Raw genomic sequence first — 19470 nt, 5'->3', positions numbered from 1 at the left:
GTGCTGAGAGCAGGGCTGGGCTGGAGGCCGGGCTGCAGGTGTGACGCCTTGGGGTGCCCATGGCTCTGAGCAGCACTGGGCCAGGTGCCATGGCATGCTTGGTGGCAGGGAGGGACTGCAGCAGGTCAGCACCCTGTCCTGGCTGCCTCTGCACCGCTGGAGGCCCAGGGCCCTGTGACACCTGCACAATGGGGCTTTGAAGCATCGGTGATGACCCCGTCCAGGCTCCCTGCAGGGCCGGGGCACCCAGGGCTGCCACGGGGCTGCGCAGCCTGCCCTGCTCCAGCAAGTGCGGTGAGGATGGCAGGAGCACTTGGCTGGTGGTGAGTGATAAGCAGGATTTATCTCGTCACCTCTGTGTCACGACATTGCCAAGGAAAACTGAACAAGCTTCATGTGACCACTGGGAAACACGAGCCTGTGAGCAATGAGGCGTTGGCTCACCCGCCGTGTTGTTCGGCAGCATTTCCCTGGGGAGGTGGCCGGCCCTGCACCCCACTGCTGGTGCCATGCCCCGTGCCTGGCTCCGTGCCCCCCAGCTGGCCCCGTGCCCCCTGCCCAGCTTTGTGGCTGATACATGATATTGGGGGGGGGCTGTGCACACTTGCTATGGCGGTCCCATGCCCACCGCTGTACCCCACGCTGCCATGTGAGGATCACGTACCCCGAGGCTGCCGTGAGGAGGGGGCCGTGCCGGTGCCGGGTGTCCCGGCCCCCCCGCTCGCTACCCTGATGGGTTTTCCTGCCGGCGGCGGGGCCGGGTTTCCCGGGAAACCTTCGCACCCGCCGGCGCCGACACCTGCGGGGCCTGGGAACGCGGCGGGGGGGCCCCTCCCAGCCCCCCCCCCCCCTCCGTGGGGGTCACCGCGCCCGGGCCGCCCATCCCGGCACCCGCCGGCACCGGGCTGCGGCCGCGGCTCCGCGCCGGGGCTCAGCGGGCGGCCGGGCTCATTAGGGGCAGCGTGTGAAACGCCATTAGCGGGGGCTGCGGGGGACCTGCCGCGGGAGGGCGGGCCGTGCCCCCCCCCCGGCATCGGGCGCGGGGTCGGTGTCCCGCAGAGCCAGGCTGGGCACCGGGATGCCCGGCTGGGGCTGTGCTGTGTGGTGGGGGACGTGGATACCCAGAGCTGGCACTGCTGCAGTGTGCACCTCACTGCAGACCCCCACCGCAGACCCCCACCGCAGACCTCACTGCAGACCCCACTGCAGACCCCCACCGCAGACCTCACTGCAGACCCCAGTGCAGACCCCACGCCAGACCCCGATGAAGGCCCTGCTACAAACCCCACTGCCAACCTCACTGCAGACCCCACCGCAGACCCATTACAGTCCCCATGGCAGCCCCCACTACAGCCCCCGCATGGGGCCCAAGCCCCATCCTCAGGACAGTGCGGGGGGGGGTGAGGGCTGCCAGGGGGTGGGCAGCACAGAGCAGCCTCACACTGCTGGGGTAAAATTCGTCACCCGCGTGTTCAAAGCCGGCTGCTCTCAGCCCCCCCCGGCCTTTGAAGTGCTGCTGATGCTGGCCGCGAAGGTGCCACTTCACACCTCCAACCCTGCATAAAGCCAGGGCGGCCGGGGGACGCCAGCATACGGCCCCACAGCCATGGCCCACTCGGCAGCCCCCGGCCTCCCGCTCCCCGCCACCGCTCTGCTGCAGGACTGGGGCTGCTGCGGACCCCCGGACCATGAGGGCTACAGCAGCAGCTCGCCCGCACCCTCGCCCGACTCCTGCGGCCTCTCGTCTCCCGCCACTGCCCGGGGACCCTGCCGTGGCCCCGCCGCCCCCCGCCTGCGAGGTGGCCCCGGGGGCAGAAAGGGACTCCGGGGCTCGGGGCCAGGTGGCCCGCGGCAGAGCGCCAGCGAGCGGGAGAAGTTGCGGATGCGGCGGCTGGCGCAGGCACTGCTGCGGCTGCGGCACTACCTGCCACCCGCACTGGCGCCTGCGGGGCAGAGCCTCACCAAGATCGAGACCCTGCGCCTCGCCATCCGCTACATCGCCCACCTCTCAGCCCTGCTGGGGCTCAGCGAGGAGGCGCTGGCCCGGCAGCGGGGGGCGGCCCCCCGGCACTGCCCCCTCTGCCCCCAGGGCCTGGGGTGCTGCCAGACCCCGGACCCCCGCCTGCACCTGCCGACCCCAGCCCCGCAGGATGCTTTGCCCCCCGGCACCGTGGGCTGGGGGTCACCTCCCATGGTGGGGACCCCCCTGGAGCTGCATGGGGCTCCTGGTATGGGGACAGGGGCCTGGGGGTCACCCCCTTGTGGCCCTGCTGCAGGGACCCCCCCAGAGGTGCTTGGAGTTCCCGACATGGGGATGGAGGCCTGGGGGTCACCCCCCTACATCCCTGTGACGGGGACGCCCCTGGAGCTGCACGGGGCTGTTGCTTCCAACACGTCCTCCTGGCTGTCCCCTCCTCACTGCACAGGGGCAGGGGCCCCCGCGGACCTCCCCAGTGACCCCCTCCTGGATGCGGGGCTGATGCTGCCAGAGTTCATGGATGCAGGGACAGTCACCCAGGTATGTGCGCTGGTAGGGACTGGGGTGAGCCCAGGTGGCTCCCAGCAAGGGGCTGGCATGGGGTGGGGCTCCGGTGCGCTCGGAGTCCCCTTGGCTTGGGTCAGTGTGGGGACTGGGTTTGGGGTAACAACAGCCTTGTCTGGGATTGGGAACGGAGTGGTGTCCCCCCCTCCTTCCTGCAGCGGGTGCACGTGGATCCCTCAGCCTGCTCCGATCCTCCCCGGAGCCACCCTCCCTCGTGTTTGTTGGGGTCCCATCAGCTGGGACAGACAGACCTGAGGCCATGGTCCTGTTTGTCCCTGACCAGGAGCCCTCCTGGCTGGTGGGGTCTGTCAGCCCCCGTTCCTGCACCCCCTGAGACCCCAGCCTTGCCATGGACCCCCACCCTGGCCAGTCACCCTCTCACCCACCCTCCGCTCCCCCCAGGACCTCTCCACAGACCTGCTCTCTCTCTTGGAGGCTTTGCTCCCACCACAGCCCCAGGACTGACCCAGACGAGCCCACGCTCCCCGGCGCTGGAGCACTTGGTGCCATGTGGCCCCACGACACACTGTCCGGATGCCTGCAGCGCGGGGGATGATGTCCCACCTTGGGCAGCTGGGAGGTGGTGGGGACGAACTGCCTCTTGCATGAGCCTGGAGCGGTGCTGGACGTGCTGGGGCGGCTGCGACTGCACATAAAGAAACCCTTGTGCCCCTCTGTGTGTCACCGCGTGGCTGTTCCTGTGGCAAGAGCTGGGCATGGGATGGAGTGCAGTGTGCCTGGGCCACTGCATCAGCTCCGGGAGTGGGTTTGGGGCCAGGAGAGGATGGCTGAACTGGTGAAACTCCTGCTCTACAGCAGGGTAGGCCATGGGCAGGGGCTCTGGCACAGATGCGGCGCCGTGTTGCTGGGCTGCAGGGACTGGGGACCACAGCACGCGGCTGCGGGGTGGCTGCACAGCATCTGGGAAAGCAATTGCAGGGGGGGGGATTGGGAGAGACACCTCCTGCCCTGGGGTCTGTCCCCTGGCTGGGGACAGGGGGTCACCAGTACCCTCCGGATCCGGCCTTGGGGCTCAGTGTGAGCCAAGCATCACCTGCCCCCCATGCTGGTGCTTGTGAGACCCCCCCCCCCAGCGCAGGGTTAAATGTGGGTATTTGGGCTCCAGCAGCAGGGGAAGGGCTCGGGTGTGGGGCTGGGGCTGACCCCATTGGGCCAAAGGGGAGTGCAGGGGGGCTGCAGATGGGGCTCCTCAGTCCCTTCGGTGGCTCCCTGCAGGGTGTGGGGGCCCATGGGGGTCTGGAGAATCCATTACAGGGACCGTGTCAGGGCCTGACAGCCGGGTGCTAATGTGCTGGGGGGCCCTTCTCTGCCCACTCTGGGGGCTCTGGGGCAGGGGGTCTGCAGGGCTAATGAGCCCCACTTATCTGTGAAATGACTTGCTAATAATGTTAATTCCGTCTGCCAGGGGGAGTGAAGCCTTTGAGATGCAAAGCAGCCCCCTCGCCCTCTCCCAGGCTGCAGCTCCCCCCCTCCCCCAGCCAGGGCTTAAGAGACTTAGGGACACACTCTGTCCATGGGGACATGCTCTGGCCGTGGGGACAGCCACAGTCTGGGGGAGCAGCTGGCAGAGGCAGTGCTGGGAGAAGGGACCTGTGGGTCTCTGGGATGCCCCCAAATGATGCACCCCAAATCAAGGAGCCTTTGTGCACCCCGATGCCTGGCCCTGGCAGCAGCAGTCCCAGCCCTGGGGAGGGCAGGCTGCAGTACCCACCCGGGCTGGGGGCTGGGGCAGGTCCTTCCCCCGGGCTGGGGCATGCTTAGGCTGAGGCGCTCCCTCTCACGGCCACGGGGCATCTCCCACTGCCTTGGGCACCTACTGCCCTGCCCTGGGTGAGGGCTGACCCAGGTGGGTTTCCTGGGGCTGGCAGCCACACAAGGTGCTGAGCAGGGGCCAGCCCTGCGCTGTTAGGATGGGATTTGGGATGAGCTGGTGGAGCGGGAGCGGGCAGAGGGGCACAGAGCTGCCTGCCTGCGGGTGGGGGGTAGAGAGACTCAATCTCAGGCCAGAGCTGTGTGTGCACATGTATGAGCATGTGCGCATCTGCGTGTGCATCAAGAGGAACGTGCATTTGAGTGTCTGTGTGAGCACTGTGCACGCTTACACATCTGTGTGTGTGTGGGTGGCGTGCGGTGAAGGACCAAGCTGTTCCAAGCTGGCTGGCTACGTCAAGGAGCAACCTGAGCTACCAAGGGCATCCCCCCAGCCGCCTGCTGAGTGTGGCCCAGCAGCAGGCGAGGAGGTGGCTGCAGGTGCCAGCGCAACAGCGGTACCTGCCCTGCTCCCTCTCTTTCCCTGGCCCCGATCGGCTCACTGCCGCCAGGCACGGTGCAGATGCAGGAGCCCTCGGCATGGGCACCCATCAGTACGTGAGCAGCGGCCCTGACATGGCCCAGCTGAGCGGTGCTGGGCAGGACACCCTGGCTGGAGGTGAGGTGGGTGGAGGGACCGGGGCACTTGGTCCCCTGAGGGCTCTGGCATTGGGCTGGGAGGGTCTCCATCCCTGTGCAGGACCACAAGGGATGCTCTGGGGTGGAGGATGGATGGGCAGCAGGAATGGCCTGGGGTAGGTGGTGGGTTGGGGTCAGCTGAGACTGTCTCCCTCTGCCCTGCTTGGTGCCAAGGACCCCTGTAGCTCTATGGGGTGTGTGGGGGCTCTGGGGGCTGCTGGGGGCTCTGAAGGAGCAGCGGGTATGCAGAGAGCAGCTGAAGATGGGAACGCAGTGAGCTGGGGTAGGGGCTGTGGTGCAGGCACCATGGCCCTGGGCAGGGAGCAGGGCTCCAGGGTATGGGACCTCCTATGCTGAGCACGACCTGTCCCCCCCGGAGCCCTCACCCCAGGGCCCCCTCTGGGCAGGCTGCCACTGCCTGTCTGCCTATTGCAGCAGGAAGGGGCCATCCGGACCCAGACCCTGCAGTGGGGAACGCCAGCGTGGAGCCCCCCAGCAGCCTGCCCCCCCCCGAGCTGGGCTGTGCCTGGAGTCCCCAGGCTGAGGGCAGTGAGGAGCCCCTGCAGCTGCCCACCTTCTCCCCCGCCGCTCAGGCCCGTGTGGCTGTCACCTTCGCCCTCTTCGTCCTCTCTGCCGGCTGCAACCTGGCGGTTCTGCGGGCAGCCGGGGGCCGGCGGGGCGGCCAGCGGTCCCACATCCGCCTGCTGCTGCTGCACCTGGCTGCTGCCGACCTGCTGGTGACGGTGGCGGTGATGCCGCTGGACGCCATCTGGAACATCACGTTGCAGTGGCGGGCAGGCGACCTGGCCTGCCGCCTCCTCATGTACCTCCGGCTGCTGGCCATGTACGCCTCTGCCTTCGTCACTGTCGTCATCAGCCTGGACCGGCAGGCTGCCATCCTGCACCCGCTGGCCATCGCCCGCGCCCGGAGGAGGAACCGCATCATGCTCTATGCTGCCTGGCTCCTCAGTGCAGGGCTCTCGGTGCCGCAGGTACCCGTCCCCAGGGCTCCTCTTCAGCCCCATGCCCCGTGGCAGATGCCTACCCAGCCCCTGTGCCGGCTCCCAGGGTGCCTGGCTGCGCCGGCTGGGGTTGCTCCCAGGGCTGGTGCTGCCACGAGCCCTGTGGGATGGGGATGGAGAGGGCTTGGAGGAGAGGCAGCCCAGCCGGGCAGCAAAAGAGGGACTGTGGCAGCGTGCCCCCTGCACCCAGCTCTGCCCCCCTCCCCGCTGTGCACCCTAGCCCCCTGGGAGCGGGGAGCGGAGCTGGCGCAGGGGCAACTGCGGCTCCTGCTCCCGCTGGCAGGGTCTGACCCTGTGGCTCCAGTGGTCCCTGGCTCGGGACTCTGGTGCCCTGCCTTCGGGAGGCGCAGAGCCCCCGTCACCCTGCGGCCCCAGCGAAGAGGCCACCATCCCACCTCTGCTCTGTCTCCAGCTGTTCCTCTTCCACACGGTCACCCTCCGCTCCCCGCACAACTTCACCCAGTGCACCACGCGGGGCAGCTTCCCCCAGCCCTGGCACGAGACCCTCTACAACATGCTTGGCTTCACCTGCCTCTTCCTGCTGCCGCTGCTCATCATGATCTGCTGCTACGCACGCATCCTCCTGGAGATCTCCCGGCGCATGGGCTCCAGCCTTTGTGAGTGCCTGGGCACCAGCCTGCCATGTCCCTGTGCCCAGGGGGCTTTGCAGGGACCCCGGGGTGAAGAGAGAAGGGGGGAAGCCTGGCTGGGGCTGTGTGGGGCACCCCCAGCCCTCCTGCAGAGCATGGGGTTCCTGTCCCAGCCAGGCCACTAAGCATCCCCCACTCATGGGCCATGCCCCCCCCGCCCAGTCTCATCCCAGGACGTGTCGCTGCGGTGCTCCAGGAACAACATCCCGCGGGCACGGCTGCGCATGCTGAAGATGAGCCTGGTCATCGTCTCCTCCTTCATCCTCTGCTGGACCCCCTACTACCTGCTGGGGCTGTGGTACTGGTTCTGCCCACGGGTCATGGAGAAGAGGGTCTCGCCGGCCCTCACCCACATCCTCTTCATCTTTGGCCTCTTCAATGCATGCCTGGACCCCATCACCTATGGGCTCTTCACCATCCCCTTCCAGAGGCGCTGGGGCTGCCCCTGCAGGCATGGCACCGAGCCCCAGCCGCCCTCCCCAGTCACCGGCTCCTTCCACTGCTCGGGCTCCTCCCTGCCACCCAAGCGGGGTGTCCCAGGGGGGCAGGAGCAGCTGATGCCCGCTGGGCTGGGGCTGCCCACTGGGGCTGGCTCCTGCCAGAGCAGCTCCCTGTGAGCCAGGCATGGCCCCGCGCCCAGAGGGACATCCTGGGGTGCTCAGCAGGCATCGAGGCTGTGGGCAGGAGGGGACTGGGAATGGGACAGTGAGGGCAGGACAGGTCTGGCAGGGACAGGGTTGCTGCCGCTCTCTTCTGGCACCCCAAAGTGCCTCTGTGGGTGGCAGGGCTGGCGTGGGTCACCCTGGTCCCCTCTCCCCTCTCTGCACCTGCCAAGCTCTGCACAGCCACTGGAGCAGAGCCCAGCACCACAATAAAGTGTCCCATGGCCACATCCTCTCCTGCCCGTGTCCCCAGCTGTGAGCTGGGTTGGGGTCTCCAGAGCCAGCGCTGCTGGGGACAGGCTGGGCAGGAGCCCCAACCTGCTGGCTCTGGGGGGTGGCTGGTCTGGAGCCAGTCCTGGCTGCTCCTGCCCCTGCCATGGGGGGCTGCCAGGGTCCCCAGGGATGGGCAGATCCAAGGGCATCCTGCGCATTGGCCAGGTCTGGGTGCTGCTCTCTCTGCAGTGGCTGCTGGGGCTGTTTGTCCCCCATGGGGCTCCTAGTCCCAGTGGGCCACGGGCTGGTCCACACCAGTGGCACTGAGCTGGCAGCAGTCCCAGGGCGTCACGCTGCCTGCAGCAGCCTTGTTCCGCTCAAAACGGGAGCTCTTGGCTCCTGCCGAAGGTCGTTGCGAGGCACGGGGGCCCAGCTGCTGTTGGCTGTGCACAGCAACTGCCCCAAGGCCAGTGCTGCCGCAGGAGCTGGTGCAGCTGGCGGGGCCGGGAGAGGCTGGGGAGGTGGGGAGCAGCCCCAGGTCTTGAGCAGGAGCTGTAGGTGCCTGGGCCCTTTGCCTCCCCCTGCACCCCGGAGCAGCCAGTCTGAGCCCTCCCCACGGCACGAGGAGCAATGCTGGAGGTGAGGGATGGCTTATGTGAACAGCTCTGGGATCCCCCCAGCCTTGGGGTAGGGTTACTGGCTGAGCTAGGGTTTGCTGAAGCCACAACTGAAGCAAGAGGCCAACGCCAGACAGCGTCTGCCTGGGGCTCCCCACTTTGCTGCCATGGGTCACTGGGCTCCCTCGCCCACTTTGGTCCCTGCTGCCAGGGAGGACCCAGACCTAGGGATTTGCCCATAGACCTGGGGAAGCCCCCACTGATGATGCGGCCTCATGCATTAGCTGGCCACGTCAGCGAGGGGACTGCTGGGAGAGCTGCTCCTGCTAAGGGGGTCTCCCTGGCTCTGGCATCTGGTCCTGTGCCAGAAGCACGCTCAGCCGGTGTGTGGCAGGGCTGCAGGCAGGCAGGAGGGGAGGGCTGCGGTAACTGGCTGCACCAAAATGTTTCTTCTTAGACAGGAGTCTGCCGAGGGCCAGGGGGGAGACTGGCATCTTCCCGGCAGGTGCCGAGCCCTTCCCTGTAGTGCTGGCAGGGGGTGAGTGCCCGACGAGGCAGGAACAGGCAGGGCCTCCTGCAGGCAGGGACAGCCAGCTCAGCAGTGGCCGTACCTGGCTGTCCATCCTGGGAGCAGTGCCCAATAACGGCAGCGCGAACCACGGTCGCAGGGGTTTATTACGAAGTGGCAAAGTAAAACGCCAGTGGTGCTGCTCCGGCTCCCAAGGAGCGATCCCGTGCCCGCTCGAGGGCTGGCAGTGGTGGCTGGCGCACTGGTCTCCCCAGGGCTCTTGCACACGGTGGTCTCCCAAGGGGTCTTGTGGGGGGTCTCTGTTTTGTGGGGGCTCCAGGGAACAGGGCTGCAGTCCCAGGGGCGTGGGGGTTCCTTGCTGCTGCTGCAGTGGGGATGGGGTTTCCTTGGCACAGGTGAGGCAGAGCTGTGCCTGCTCCTGCTGTCTGCTGGGCACAGTGGAATGCGTAGGGTGGCCAAGTGGACTCGTGCAAGTATGAAAATACCATCTTGTATGGGGCATGCTGCTTGCTTTCACGGCACAGGAGGGCCTGGGAAATGCTTCACTGTGAGGATGGGGGCTTGCAAAGCAATGGAAACCACCAAGCCAAAAGGCCTTGCTGAAACCTTGCCTCTGTTTTTGAGCCAGTGGCTCCTGGGACGCTGCTGCCGACTTTGGCCCTGGCCTAGGGAAAAAAGGGGAGCTGTGCTCACCGCTCCTCTGCCTGCAGGCACAGAGCTTGCAGCCTGCAGGGCAGCTCTGCTCCGGGCTAACAGCACTCAGCTGGGGGCAGGAGTGCTCGGAAGGTGGGCGCTGGGTGGGTTGGTGTTGTCCTATCCCTTCGCTGGCCTGGGCAGAGCTCCCTGTCCCACTGGGTGTGCGTGGGCAGCGTGTGGCCTTGCTGGATGCCAGGCTGCACCTTGCAGTCACATCGGGCTCTGAAGGTGCCTCAGGCGTCGGACAAGGGACCAGAGTGTTGATGCCAAACCCCAGCGCACCCAACCGCTTCCCTGGTGGAGCTGGCGAGTGGGGACAGACTGGCTGGGCGAGGGGACAGGGCCGCAGGGCAGGCGAAAGCAAAGCGGGAGGTGATGCTGGGGGGATTGGCTGGGGGTTGCCCATGCCTGGGTGACCATTTTCCACCTGGCTCAGCAGTGTCACATCATCCCCTGCTCCCCCCCAGCCACCTCCCCACTGCAGCACCTTGTGAAAAACAGAGGTAAACCGTGACCCAGGATAATGCTGCCTGCCCGCTCCCCCCGCGCAGTTTGGGCACAGAACGGCTGCGGCTCTAGGTGCTGGTCCCGCTGCTGCCGGGTCTCTTCTCGGTGAAGAAGCTTTTGAGCAGCATCACTTGCCCAATGCTGACCACAAAGAGGATGAGGGTTTCCCCAACCGACCAGTATGAGACCCGGCCGTTGAGGTCTTCGGCTCTGCTCCGGTCCTGTGCTTCCCGCAGGCGGTAGTGAGTCTGGGAGTCGATCACTGTGTTCAGAGCCTCGTGGATGGTGACACAGGCGGACTCCATCTAGGGAGACAAGCACGGTCCATTGCTCCTGACATGGCACAGCGCAGGCCTGGCACTTGCGGCCGAGGGAGCTGAGGATGGTGCTGGGGCACCCGAGAGCAGGACAGCAGCGCCCTGTGCCGCTGGGTCTCTACCAGCCCCAACCCGAGAGCGGTTCTGCTCGAAGGAGCAATGCTGGAGACTGTCCGGCGGAGGGAGCCTGCTGTGAGCACCAGGGCACAACTGAGAGCCCTGCCAAGGTGCTGGGGGCCAAGAGCAGGGTCTGGGTCCCAGCCCAGGGTGCAGCCATCCCTGTGGGCTCACGCCAAGGGATGGAAAAGCCTTGCTGCACTTCCCTTGTGCGGGATGGAAACTGGGTGCTCAGGCCAGGGGAGGTTCAGACCCAGAGCAGCCCTCCCCGTCCCTCTCTGCCCGTGCCACTGGGAGGAGGAAGTGGCCTGCATGTGGCAGGGCGGTTGGCTGGTGGTTGGCACTTCTGCATTCGGCAGAGGGAGAAGGGGATGAGCCCCCAACTGCCGTCCTGTGGGGCCGTTTGGCCGCAAGCGGGAGCTGTGGCAGGACCTTCCTCCCGCGGCAGCGTTGCAGTGACCCACCTGTGTCAGGGCGGTGACGCGGTTGCTCATGTCAGGCAGGATCGGTGGCTCGTCGCCCACCTGGAAGTCGAAGTAGACGGTTTTGTGGGAGAAGGTGGAGAACTCATTGCTGAAGCAGAAGGTGTAGACGCCCTTGACTTCGGTACGGTGCGGGAAGCTGTCGTACTGCTTCTTGGTCTCCTTGTAGATCGTCCTGCCGTTGGGGTCCTCCACGTAGCAGTCCACGTCGTAGTGTCCGCCGGTGATCACCTGCGCAAGGAGATGCAGGCAGCACCTGCCAAACCACATGCCGAGAGCCTGCCGCCCTGCCGGGAGCAGCTCTGCCCGGCCCCACGCTGGCGTGCACAGCCGTGCCCACGGCTGACCGCCACGGGACAGGGGCCCAGGCTGGGGGACCCCCGGGGAAGCTGTGCCCCACGGTGCCAGCAGCTCCGGTGGGGCGCCCAGAGCTCAGGTGGGGTGCCCGGACAGGGGGACGGCCCCGATGGCCCGGGTCAGGGGTTCCCGTGGCCGCTGTGGGCACGTCCCGGTACCGGCTCCGAGGAGGGCACTGCCGGGCCCGGGGCCAGGGCTGGGACCGTCTCCCGGTGCAGTCCGGGGGGGAGCCGAGGGGGTGCGGGGAAGAGGCGCAGCCGCAGGGGCCGGGGGTAGGGGCAGGGGGCGATGGGCACAAGCAGGGGCAGGGCTGCGGGCAGGGCAGTACCTGGTAGTCCAGCGTGAACTTGAGGCCGCGCTCCAGCTCCTGGTGGAAGCACTGCTTGGCGCTGTCGGGCAGCTCGAAGGTCAGCTCGGTGCCGCCGGCCCGCAGCGCGCACAGCAGCACGGCCAGCACCCGCATCCCGGCCCGCATCCCGGCCCGCATCCCACTGCTCCAGCCCCGCTCCTGGCCCGCCCCGCCCCGCCTGACGTGGCGCCCGCCCGGCACCGGCACCGGCGGCGCTTCCGCTGGGGGCGGCTCCGGGCGGGGCCGGGCTGCGGCAGCCCCGCCCCCCCCCGCCCCGCCTCGCCTCCGGGACCGGGAACCCCCGGGCACCCCGAGCGGAGGATGGCCGGGGCCGCGGCACCCCGGGCAGCGGCTCTCGGCCCGACGCTGAGCTCTTTATTAATGCAGCGATGATATAAAAAGCCTGGTACTGTTGCATGACGTCACCCTCCCACACCTGCCTGCTCACACCTATACGCGCACGCAGGCACTTAAATAAATGCATCGAAATATTTCCGTAGAGAAGCACTGCTCACACGCCCCGGTCCGATGCACAGAATGCGGGAAGCCCCTAAGAGGTGACCACATTCTGCAGGCACCCAACCTCTGATTGCTGGCTAAAGGCGTCAAGCGCTGCTTAAAAAAAGACAAACACAACATATCGGAATATTTAGAAACGAACAGAAAACATGAGCAACGGGATTTAAAAATCCACACTCTAAAATACGAGACAAATGTCACTGTTATAGGGAAAATATGCCTGAAATTCAATCTATAAGACATTTGACCTACAGAGAGTATAAACTTTAAGGCTGTAAAAATATAAGCCCACTTTTGCTCTAAACAGCATATTTAAATCTCAAATGCACTGTCAGAGAACATTCTTGTGCAGTTAAAACCAAAACGCGGTGCTGCTTTGTGCAGGAACTGTGCAAAGTTTTGCAACAGCCTGGAGCAAGGCGGATAATGCCCTGGGCAAGGAACCGGCTCTTTGCCAGCAGATTTGGAAGGATGGATGGAAGCATGTGCTGGGCTGATTGAGGCAAGGGCAGAATCCGACATCAGTCCCGGCGGGGTGAGACTGCTGCCACTTGCTTGTCAAAGTGACACCGACTGTGCAGTGGGCGTCAGGACACATGAGACTTCATTGAATAAACCCACGGGAGTCGTTCTCGCTTGGCCTCAGATGGGTGGCACAATGTTCGGGGTGGGCTGCAGATCCGAAACACTCGCCGAGTCACCAGCACAGGGCTGTGGGCTGTTTCCTCTTCACAGCTGGCTCCGTGTGGTGGGTTTGGCTGACTGATGGCAGCTCCGGCACACATACAGCTCATAGTCCCAGCTAAGCATGGGGTGAGGAGTGCTCCCCACTGCCGGCTGGTGCCTGGCTGGGGCCGGGGCCGTGGGAGTGGGAGGGGGCTGGCGGTGTGCGGTCTTGCTGCCCTGATGCTGCAAAGCTGCCACATGCTGCTGGTGGAGGCCCTGTCCTGCGGCAGGGTGCTGCATGGCCCTGTCTGCGGGGCTGGGCACCCAGGTCCCTGTGCACAGGGAAGGAATCGCAGTCACACCCCCACATCCAGCCATGCAGACATGCTTGCTGGCTTGGACTCAAGCCGCATCAGGATGGTGCTGTGCAGAGAACTGCTGCAGACACCAATGCTATGCAGAGCCATCCTGCGGCTGCCTCCTCCTCCTGCCTGCATGCGGCTCAGCTCTGCTTCGGTCCCAGAGGATAGCTGTTGCAGCGTGGTCAGCAGGAGAGAGGAGCCTGGCTGTGGTGCTGTGCCTGCAGCTTTCCCCTGCTGGGGTGAACCCCTGACGCTCACCACGTGCCATCCTTGGCAACTTGACATCCTTGCTCCCCCATCGTTGGCAGAATCTTCCCACGTAGACAAGCTGGGAGTGCTCCCCGCCCAGGAATTCAGCGCTTGGAGTTGCTCATTGTGGTGGGAAATGCCCTTGACCCTTGGTTGTTTCAGAGACAGAGACAAACCTGTTCCAGATCTGGGCCCACTGAAGCACCAGGTTGCAGCAGTAGTGGAATTAGCTCAGCCTCTGGAGTTTCAAAGTGCTTGGAAATCTCTGAGGTGGAGAATTGTCTCCCTTTCCAGCACAGTGAGGGTATCAATACATTCAATTGCTAGGGAGGGGTGTTTCTGTCCAACCTCGCACAGCATTAAGCTCCTTTCCTTCCTGGTAGGCACTTCACAAACACATTAGCCCCACAGCTCACCGGCGTGGGGCTCCAGATGGGTTTCTGTGTCAGAATAAGTGGGATGGAAGAAAAGCGGATTGTAAATAACAAGGAATAACTGAACTGCAGGCAGGAGCCTTTGTGCGAAGCCTGATGGTCTCAGATAGTCTGGGATTGATCTCTCAGGTAGTTGCTCCTGGGGTAAGATCCAGAAGTGAATAAAGAGTACAAGAGAGACTTTAGCTGCTTGGGCTGGATGCTCAGGCTCTCCTTACAGCTCTGGCATGTGGGAACAGGAACGTCCTGATTCAGCCCCTGGGCACAGGTCTGACCCCCACGGCTGCCAGTGCTTCCCCAGGGCCAAGTCACCGCTCTGTGCGGGAACCATCACGTTTCTGCACGGAGAGCACTGGTTTGGTAACCTTCCTGGGAAGCAAATGGTGACATGGTTACTGGGCCACTATTTCCTCAAAATCAGAGAGCTGCCGCATCTGCTCCGCTTGCATGGAGTGCCTCCGGAGAAGCTTCCTTTTGGCTCTCAAGTCGCCCCGTCTGGGTGAGCTGGGAGCGATGGGTACCAGGGACTTAAAGCAGGCAGCAAGCGGAGAGGAGGCTTTGCTGTTGGAGCCGATGTCGGGGATCGGGGGGTTGGGGTTCACATTCAGGGGGGGCAGATATCCCGGCCTCGTGTGGGAGATGTGGTCCAGCAGCAGGGTCCCGGACCCTCGCCTCTCCAGCAAGCCGGGCGGTCGGTGCCGGATGGTCGCAGGCGATGTGCCGGCCATGCTGTCCAGGGACTCCCGTGAGCCATCCAGCAAGGCCAGGTGGGAACCGCTGAGCTTCCTCCTCTCTGATGGCACCTTCCCCGCCTCGGTCAGGCCGGGGACACTGGAGACCTGGGGGTCGCAGTCGTAGTGCTCGGCACTCAGCCTCCGCCAGTGCAGCGTGTCCATTGCCGTGGCCGAGCCGGCGACAGTGGAGCCAACACTCTCCGGCTCTTCGGGGACTGTGCCTCTTCGGGGCAGGCGCTGGTGGGCAGCCTGGCTCTTCTCGTAGGCTGCTTTCCTCGCCAGTGGCCCAGGGGCTGGTGGTGTCCTCAGAGCCTGCTCGTCTACCGGGGGGAAGAGAGAGGGGTCCTTGCTCTTGCTGCTGCCACTCCAGGCAAGAGGAGCCTTTTTGGAGAGCGAGAGGTCGCCGATGCCCATGATCACCTCGTCGTCTGCGCAGACCCGCGTGTCGTCACGGTGTGTGGAGGCCGCCAGCACTGAGGGTGCGACCAGACCCCATGGCTCTGACCGTAGCCGTTTCAGCTGGGGCAGATGGGCTCTCCTGGCTGTGCCGGCTCTCTGGCCCGGGGAGGGTGGCTCGTCAGCAGACCTGGCAGAGGGGCTGTCTCCAGGGTGCGATGGGTGTGGGCCGAAGATGCCGCTCTCCTTCTCAGCAGGGGAAGGTGCCGAGCCAGGAGTTTTCAAGTGGGTGCTGGAGGGTGCTGTGCATGCCTCAGGGGGGGCCTTCTCCTTGAACTCCAGTGAGGGGGGAACGTTCAGGTATTGCTTGGCAGTCTTGGTGCCAGAGGCCGACTTGTCCATAGTGATAATGATCACCTCCTTCCCTTTGGCTTTGCAGGCGTTCAGGAGGTGCTGCAGCACATCCTTGTCATCGGCATTGATGGCGTGGACCAGAGCTGATGCTCCTGAGTGGTCCTCCAGGCTGGGGTCTGCCCCATTCTCCAGCAGCAGGGACACCACATCCCCCCCGGCGCCACGGATGCAGGCATGCATGAGGGCTGTTTTCCCAGACTTGTCCTGGATGTTGGGGTCAGCTCTGTTGTCCAGCAGGTACTTCACCATCTTGGCCTTGTTAATGCTCTGCTGGTCGACATGCTTGGTGATGCAGGCCACCATCAGGGCGGTCTCCCCTTTCTCGTTGCTCTCATTGATGTAAGCCCCCCCTTCTAGCAGTAGCCGGGTCAGCCGCAGCCGGCCGAGCCACACTGCCTTTAGGAGGGAGTTCCCCCCCATCTCCAGCTCCGTCACCTCATCCATGGCACTGGCCGGTGCTCACTGATGGGCAAAGACAGTGACAGCCAGCAGCTGTGGAAGGAACCGTGAAGGAGAGGTGAGGCTTGCTCCTCAGCCCTGGCTCTTGCCTCTGCCCGGCCTTCCCGGGAGTGTCACGCTCTTGGCACTGCTCCGCATCCCACTACCTCTCTGACCACATCCACCCCACCCTGTGGCACTAGGACCCCCCCCAGATCCACCTCCCCTGCCCGTGTGCAGCCCCACAGTCCCCCTGCACACAGGGTCTCCTGCCCCGAGGGGTGCTTGGGGGGCAAGGCAGGTGAGCAGCAGCAGGAGGAAAGGCTTGCTCTCCTCAGGGATCTCCTGGGGAGCAAGAGCTGATCTTTGCCAGCTGGGAGATGCCTCAGCCCTGCCCTCTCACAGCCATACCATGCATTTACTTTATGGCATTGGCCCCCTCTCAGTCATCTCATCTTTAGGATATACTGTATTTTTCTCTTTCGGCCATGGAGCCTCTGGCCTTCCTCTGTTCTAGACATGCCAGCAGACTTGGCTGCCAGGGCCCTGGGTGCATCAGCTGCCCCTAATTGTCCTGACCAGGCTCACCTGAGACACCCCCGTCCCCCGCCTCCACCCCTGGGCTGGGGGCTCTATTTAAATGCAGGCCCAGAACCCCAGTCCTGGTTTGAGCTATGAAGGTGCTAGAGACTTCATTTACCCCTGTCAGACTAGACTTGTTCATTGCACTTCCCTTGCTGACCTGGAACCTGACTTGCTGCCTTGCCTTGGCCTGATGATCACTGCTGATGGGACCTGTCACTGACTTGTCCCTGCCCTGCCGATGAGGGCTTGTTCCCTGACTGTGTGGTGGCCACCCTTGGCTTGTGGCTCATCTGCCGCTGTGGAGGAGCTCTGGTCTTGCTGCTCCCTGGCAGTATGTCTCAGTTCATCTTGCCTTGCTCTTTTCCAGCTCTGCTTCCCCCATAGCTGTACTGACATTTGCCTGGATGCAGCTGATTTCCCCAAGCGCCAGAGAAATCAGAATGGTCCTGATGCTGAGATGGTTTCCACCACGACTTCTAGGTCTCTCAGGCTGTAACGCAGAGCCCACTGGAGACAGTGTGAGTATTTCCCATGGCTTCTTGGGCCGGAGCCATGATCTTTGCTTCCTCACTGCCGAAGGAAACGTGAAGCAGCTGTGGTCATGCTGTCTGTAACCCCATGCTGCTTAATGGTGGTGTGAGCCACTTGTGCAGGGGAGTGCTGTAAGAGCAGCTTCCACTCACAGCACTCTCTGCAGCAGGACTGCCTCAGGAGGATCAACAGGCATAGTCTCTGCTGGCAAGTGCTTCCCTGCCATCGCCTGGCATGGGCTGGCCACAGGAAATTCAGCCAGGTAAGTCTCACGTGCATTGCTCCACAGCCATGATACTCAACCTGAGTGCCTCATAGCCCTACTGCCTGTGTCCTTGAGGAACAACACCTGTTCCCTGCAGCTCTGAGACCTGGTGGGCTCCAGGCACAAGGCAGAGGTAGCAGCTGAGGGAGCAGCAGATGCCCAGCACCATGGAAACATTACAGAGGCACGGAACCAGACCTTCAGCCAGCCTGTCCAGGGTCCCTGCCACCTGCTTGCCCCACGCTCTCATTGCGCTTTGCTGCCCGTCCAGCTGTGAGCAGCAGTGGCCACTCTTCAGGCCGTGCCCAGCCCTTCCCCGGAGCATCCCCACCTGCCAGGGGCCCGTCGGAGCCTGCCCGCTTCGCTCCGGAGCTCTTGCCAGCCTGTGCTCAGCAGCTCTCTCCGAAAGCCTCCCCCGTGGTGCGTGCAAGCAGCTCTGCCCTTCCCTGCCAGCCCCTGCCCTTCCTGTCCCGGAGGCCGTGGGGATGGATCCTGCAGCCCTGGGACCTGCTGTAAGTGCTCGCACCGGGGGCGTCACCCCCCCCCCTCCCCGGCCCCCTCAGAGGCGCAAGCGGTGTCACTCCCCCCTCCCCGGAGCCGTGTCGGTGAGCCGCCCACGGCCCCGTCCCCTCGGGGAGCCGGCAGGCTCCTTTGAGCTGCTTCCCTGAGCCCTCTCACCTCCCTCTCCTCGCCGGTCGCGTTCCCCGGTCCGCGGTGCCGCCGGAGGGTCCTAGCCCGGGCGCAGCCTCGTCCCTTCCCGCTGCCCGCCGGGGGTCCGCGGCCTCCGCCGCCCGAGCACGCTCGCCCGCGGGGCTGCAGAGACACCGGGGGGAGAACGGGGACCCCCGGGGCAGGCGCCCCCCGCTCCCCCCCCCGCCCCGGGGGCGGCCCGCTCCCGCCGAGGCCCCTGTCCGCGGTGCTGATGGCGCGGACGGGCGCCCACCGCCCCCGTGCCCGGTTCCCGGTGCCGGTATCGGTGCCCGGTGGCCGTGCCGGGCTACTCCGGCGCCCCCGCCCGCATCGTCCCTTATGTGCGCTCCGGGTGGCTGCGTCACCCGCCGCCGCTGCCCGGTCCTGCCCGGTGCTGCCCGGCCCGCGGCGGGGCTGCGCGGGGGGGGGCGGGGGCGGCGCGTCCGCCCCCAGGTGGGAGCGGGGCGCGGCGGGGCGGGGGTGTCCGTGTGCGGGGGGGGTGGGTTTGTGTCTCTGCACGCCTGCGGGGGGGGGGGGCGTGTCCGTGTGCGTGCCGGGCCGTGAGCGTGGGGGGTGTGCGTGTGTCCGTGTGCGGCAGTGGGGGGGGGTGCCGGTGTCCGTGCCCACCCGTGCATGGGTGTCGGTGCTGTGCAGGGGTGTGGGGCGGGGGAAGCTGGGTGTGTGTCGGTGTCCGTGGGGATGAGCTTGTGCAGGGTGGGGGTGTGCACACATCGGAGGTGCCTGTGTCCATGCTGGTGTGCGGGGGGTGTGTGTGTGTGTGTCCCCATGCATGTGCAAGGTGTGTCTCTGCGTGTGTGTGGGGTGTGCTGTGGGTGCGTGTCCCTTTGTGGGGCAGCATCCCTGTGTGTGTGTGTGTGCCCATGTCTGTATGTCCTTGCACATATGCGTGTACCCATGTGTGTACCCGTGTGCAAGGATGTGTCCACATGCAGGGGGGCGTCTGCACTGGGGTGCCCATGTCCTGTGGGTCGGTGTGCCCACATGCAGGTGTGGAGCTGTGCCACATGTGTTCCCTGGTGCCTGTGTTGTGCCCAGGCACTGAGGGTGGGTGTGCGCTGGTACACATGTGCTGTCAGTGCCCTCGTGCCTGCTGTGGTGCTGTGTGCCATGTGGGTGTTACAGTGCCCAGGTGTCACTGGGAGGACCATCCAGCACTGGCATGGGCTTCCCAGAGAGGCTGTGCTGTCTCTGTCCTTGGAGATTTTCCAGACCCAGCAGGACCCAGCCATGAGCAAACTGGTCTGAGCCCACGGCTGATCCTGCTTGGAGCAGGGGGTCAGACTAGAGACCCCCTGGGGTCCCCTCCAGTGTCAATGACCCTGTGGTCCGAGTGCACCTCTGGGGTACCCGACCGCTCTGTGTTGTGCAGGGAGAAGCCAGTGTCCCTGCATGCTGCTGTCCAGGGCACAAAGCTGCCCTCAGTGTCAGTGGGAAGTTTCGAGGACCAGTGTCCTTCTGCTGTCCCTGGGCAAACCTCTCTGGTCCCTGAATCTCTCATCTGGGCAGAAAACTGCTTTCCTGCAGGCTCCAGCCCATTTTACTCCGTGGCTGCTGAGAAGATTGGCTCTTTAGGAGCAGTCCCAGCAGAAATAGGTAATTGGGTGGAAGGTGGGGAAATGGTCATAAATGCACAATAA

The 19470-nt window shown here is 64.9% G+C and overlaps 4 protein-coding genes across 4 annotated transcripts; 2 read left to right on the top strand and 2 right to left on the bottom strand.

The window, feature by feature from the left end:
- The first annotated feature begins 1606 nt into the window (after nucleotides 1-1606).
- LOC138688310 (mesoderm posterior protein 1-like) lies at nucleotides 1607-3007 on the top strand. Its single transcript, XM_069799615.1, has 2 exons — nucleotides 1607-2518; nucleotides 2945-3007. The coding sequence occupies exons 1-2, from the start codon at nucleotides 1607-1609 to the stop codon at nucleotides 3005-3007; spliced, it is 975 nt and encodes a 324-aa protein (XP_069655716.1).
- Nucleotides 3008-4948: 1941 nt separating this feature from the next.
- LOC138688311 (gonadotropin-releasing hormone II receptor-like) lies at nucleotides 4949-7413 on the top strand. The gene is made up of 4 exons (XM_069799616.1): nucleotides 4949-4991; nucleotides 5450-6003; nucleotides 6446-6650; nucleotides 6846-7413. Exons 1-4 carry the CDS (start codon nucleotides 4949-4951, stop codon nucleotides 7298-7300), a joined length of 1257 nt encoding a protein of 418 aa, XP_069655717.1. The 3' UTR covers nucleotides 7301-7413.
- A 1419-nt stretch (nucleotides 7414-8832) lies between these two features.
- TMED3 (transmembrane p24 trafficking protein 3) lies at nucleotides 8833-11712 on the bottom strand. The gene is made up of 3 exons (XM_069798743.1): nucleotides 11509-11712; nucleotides 10806-11054; nucleotides 8833-10212 (listed from the first exon to the last, which is right to left on the bottom strand). Exons 1-3 carry the CDS (start codon nucleotides 11665-11667, stop codon nucleotides 9976-9978), a joined length of 645 nt encoding a protein of 214 aa, XP_069654844.1. The 5' UTR covers nucleotides 11668-11712; the 3' UTR covers nucleotides 8833-9975.
- A 170-nt stretch (nucleotides 11713-11882) lies between these two features.
- Nucleotides 11883-15911, bottom strand: ANKRD34C (ankyrin repeat domain 34C). Its single transcript, XM_069798742.1, has one exon. It carries the CDS (start codon nucleotides 15745-15747, stop codon nucleotides 14152-14154), a length of 1596 nt encoding a protein of 531 aa, XP_069654843.1. The 5' UTR covers nucleotides 15748-15911; the 3' UTR covers nucleotides 11883-14151.
- Nucleotides 15912-19470: the final 3559 nt, after the last annotated feature.

Source organism: Haliaeetus albicilla, chromosome 12 (assembly GCF_947461875.1).
Source record: "Haliaeetus albicilla chromosome 12, bHalAlb1.1, whole genome shotgun sequence".
In the NCBI taxonomy this organism is placed as follows: domain Eukaryota; kingdom Metazoa; phylum Chordata; class Aves; order Accipitriformes; family Accipitridae; genus Haliaeetus; species Haliaeetus albicilla.
The sequence above is the reverse complement of the archived record's forward strand: the minus strand, read 5'-3'. Positions and strand labels throughout refer to the sequence as shown.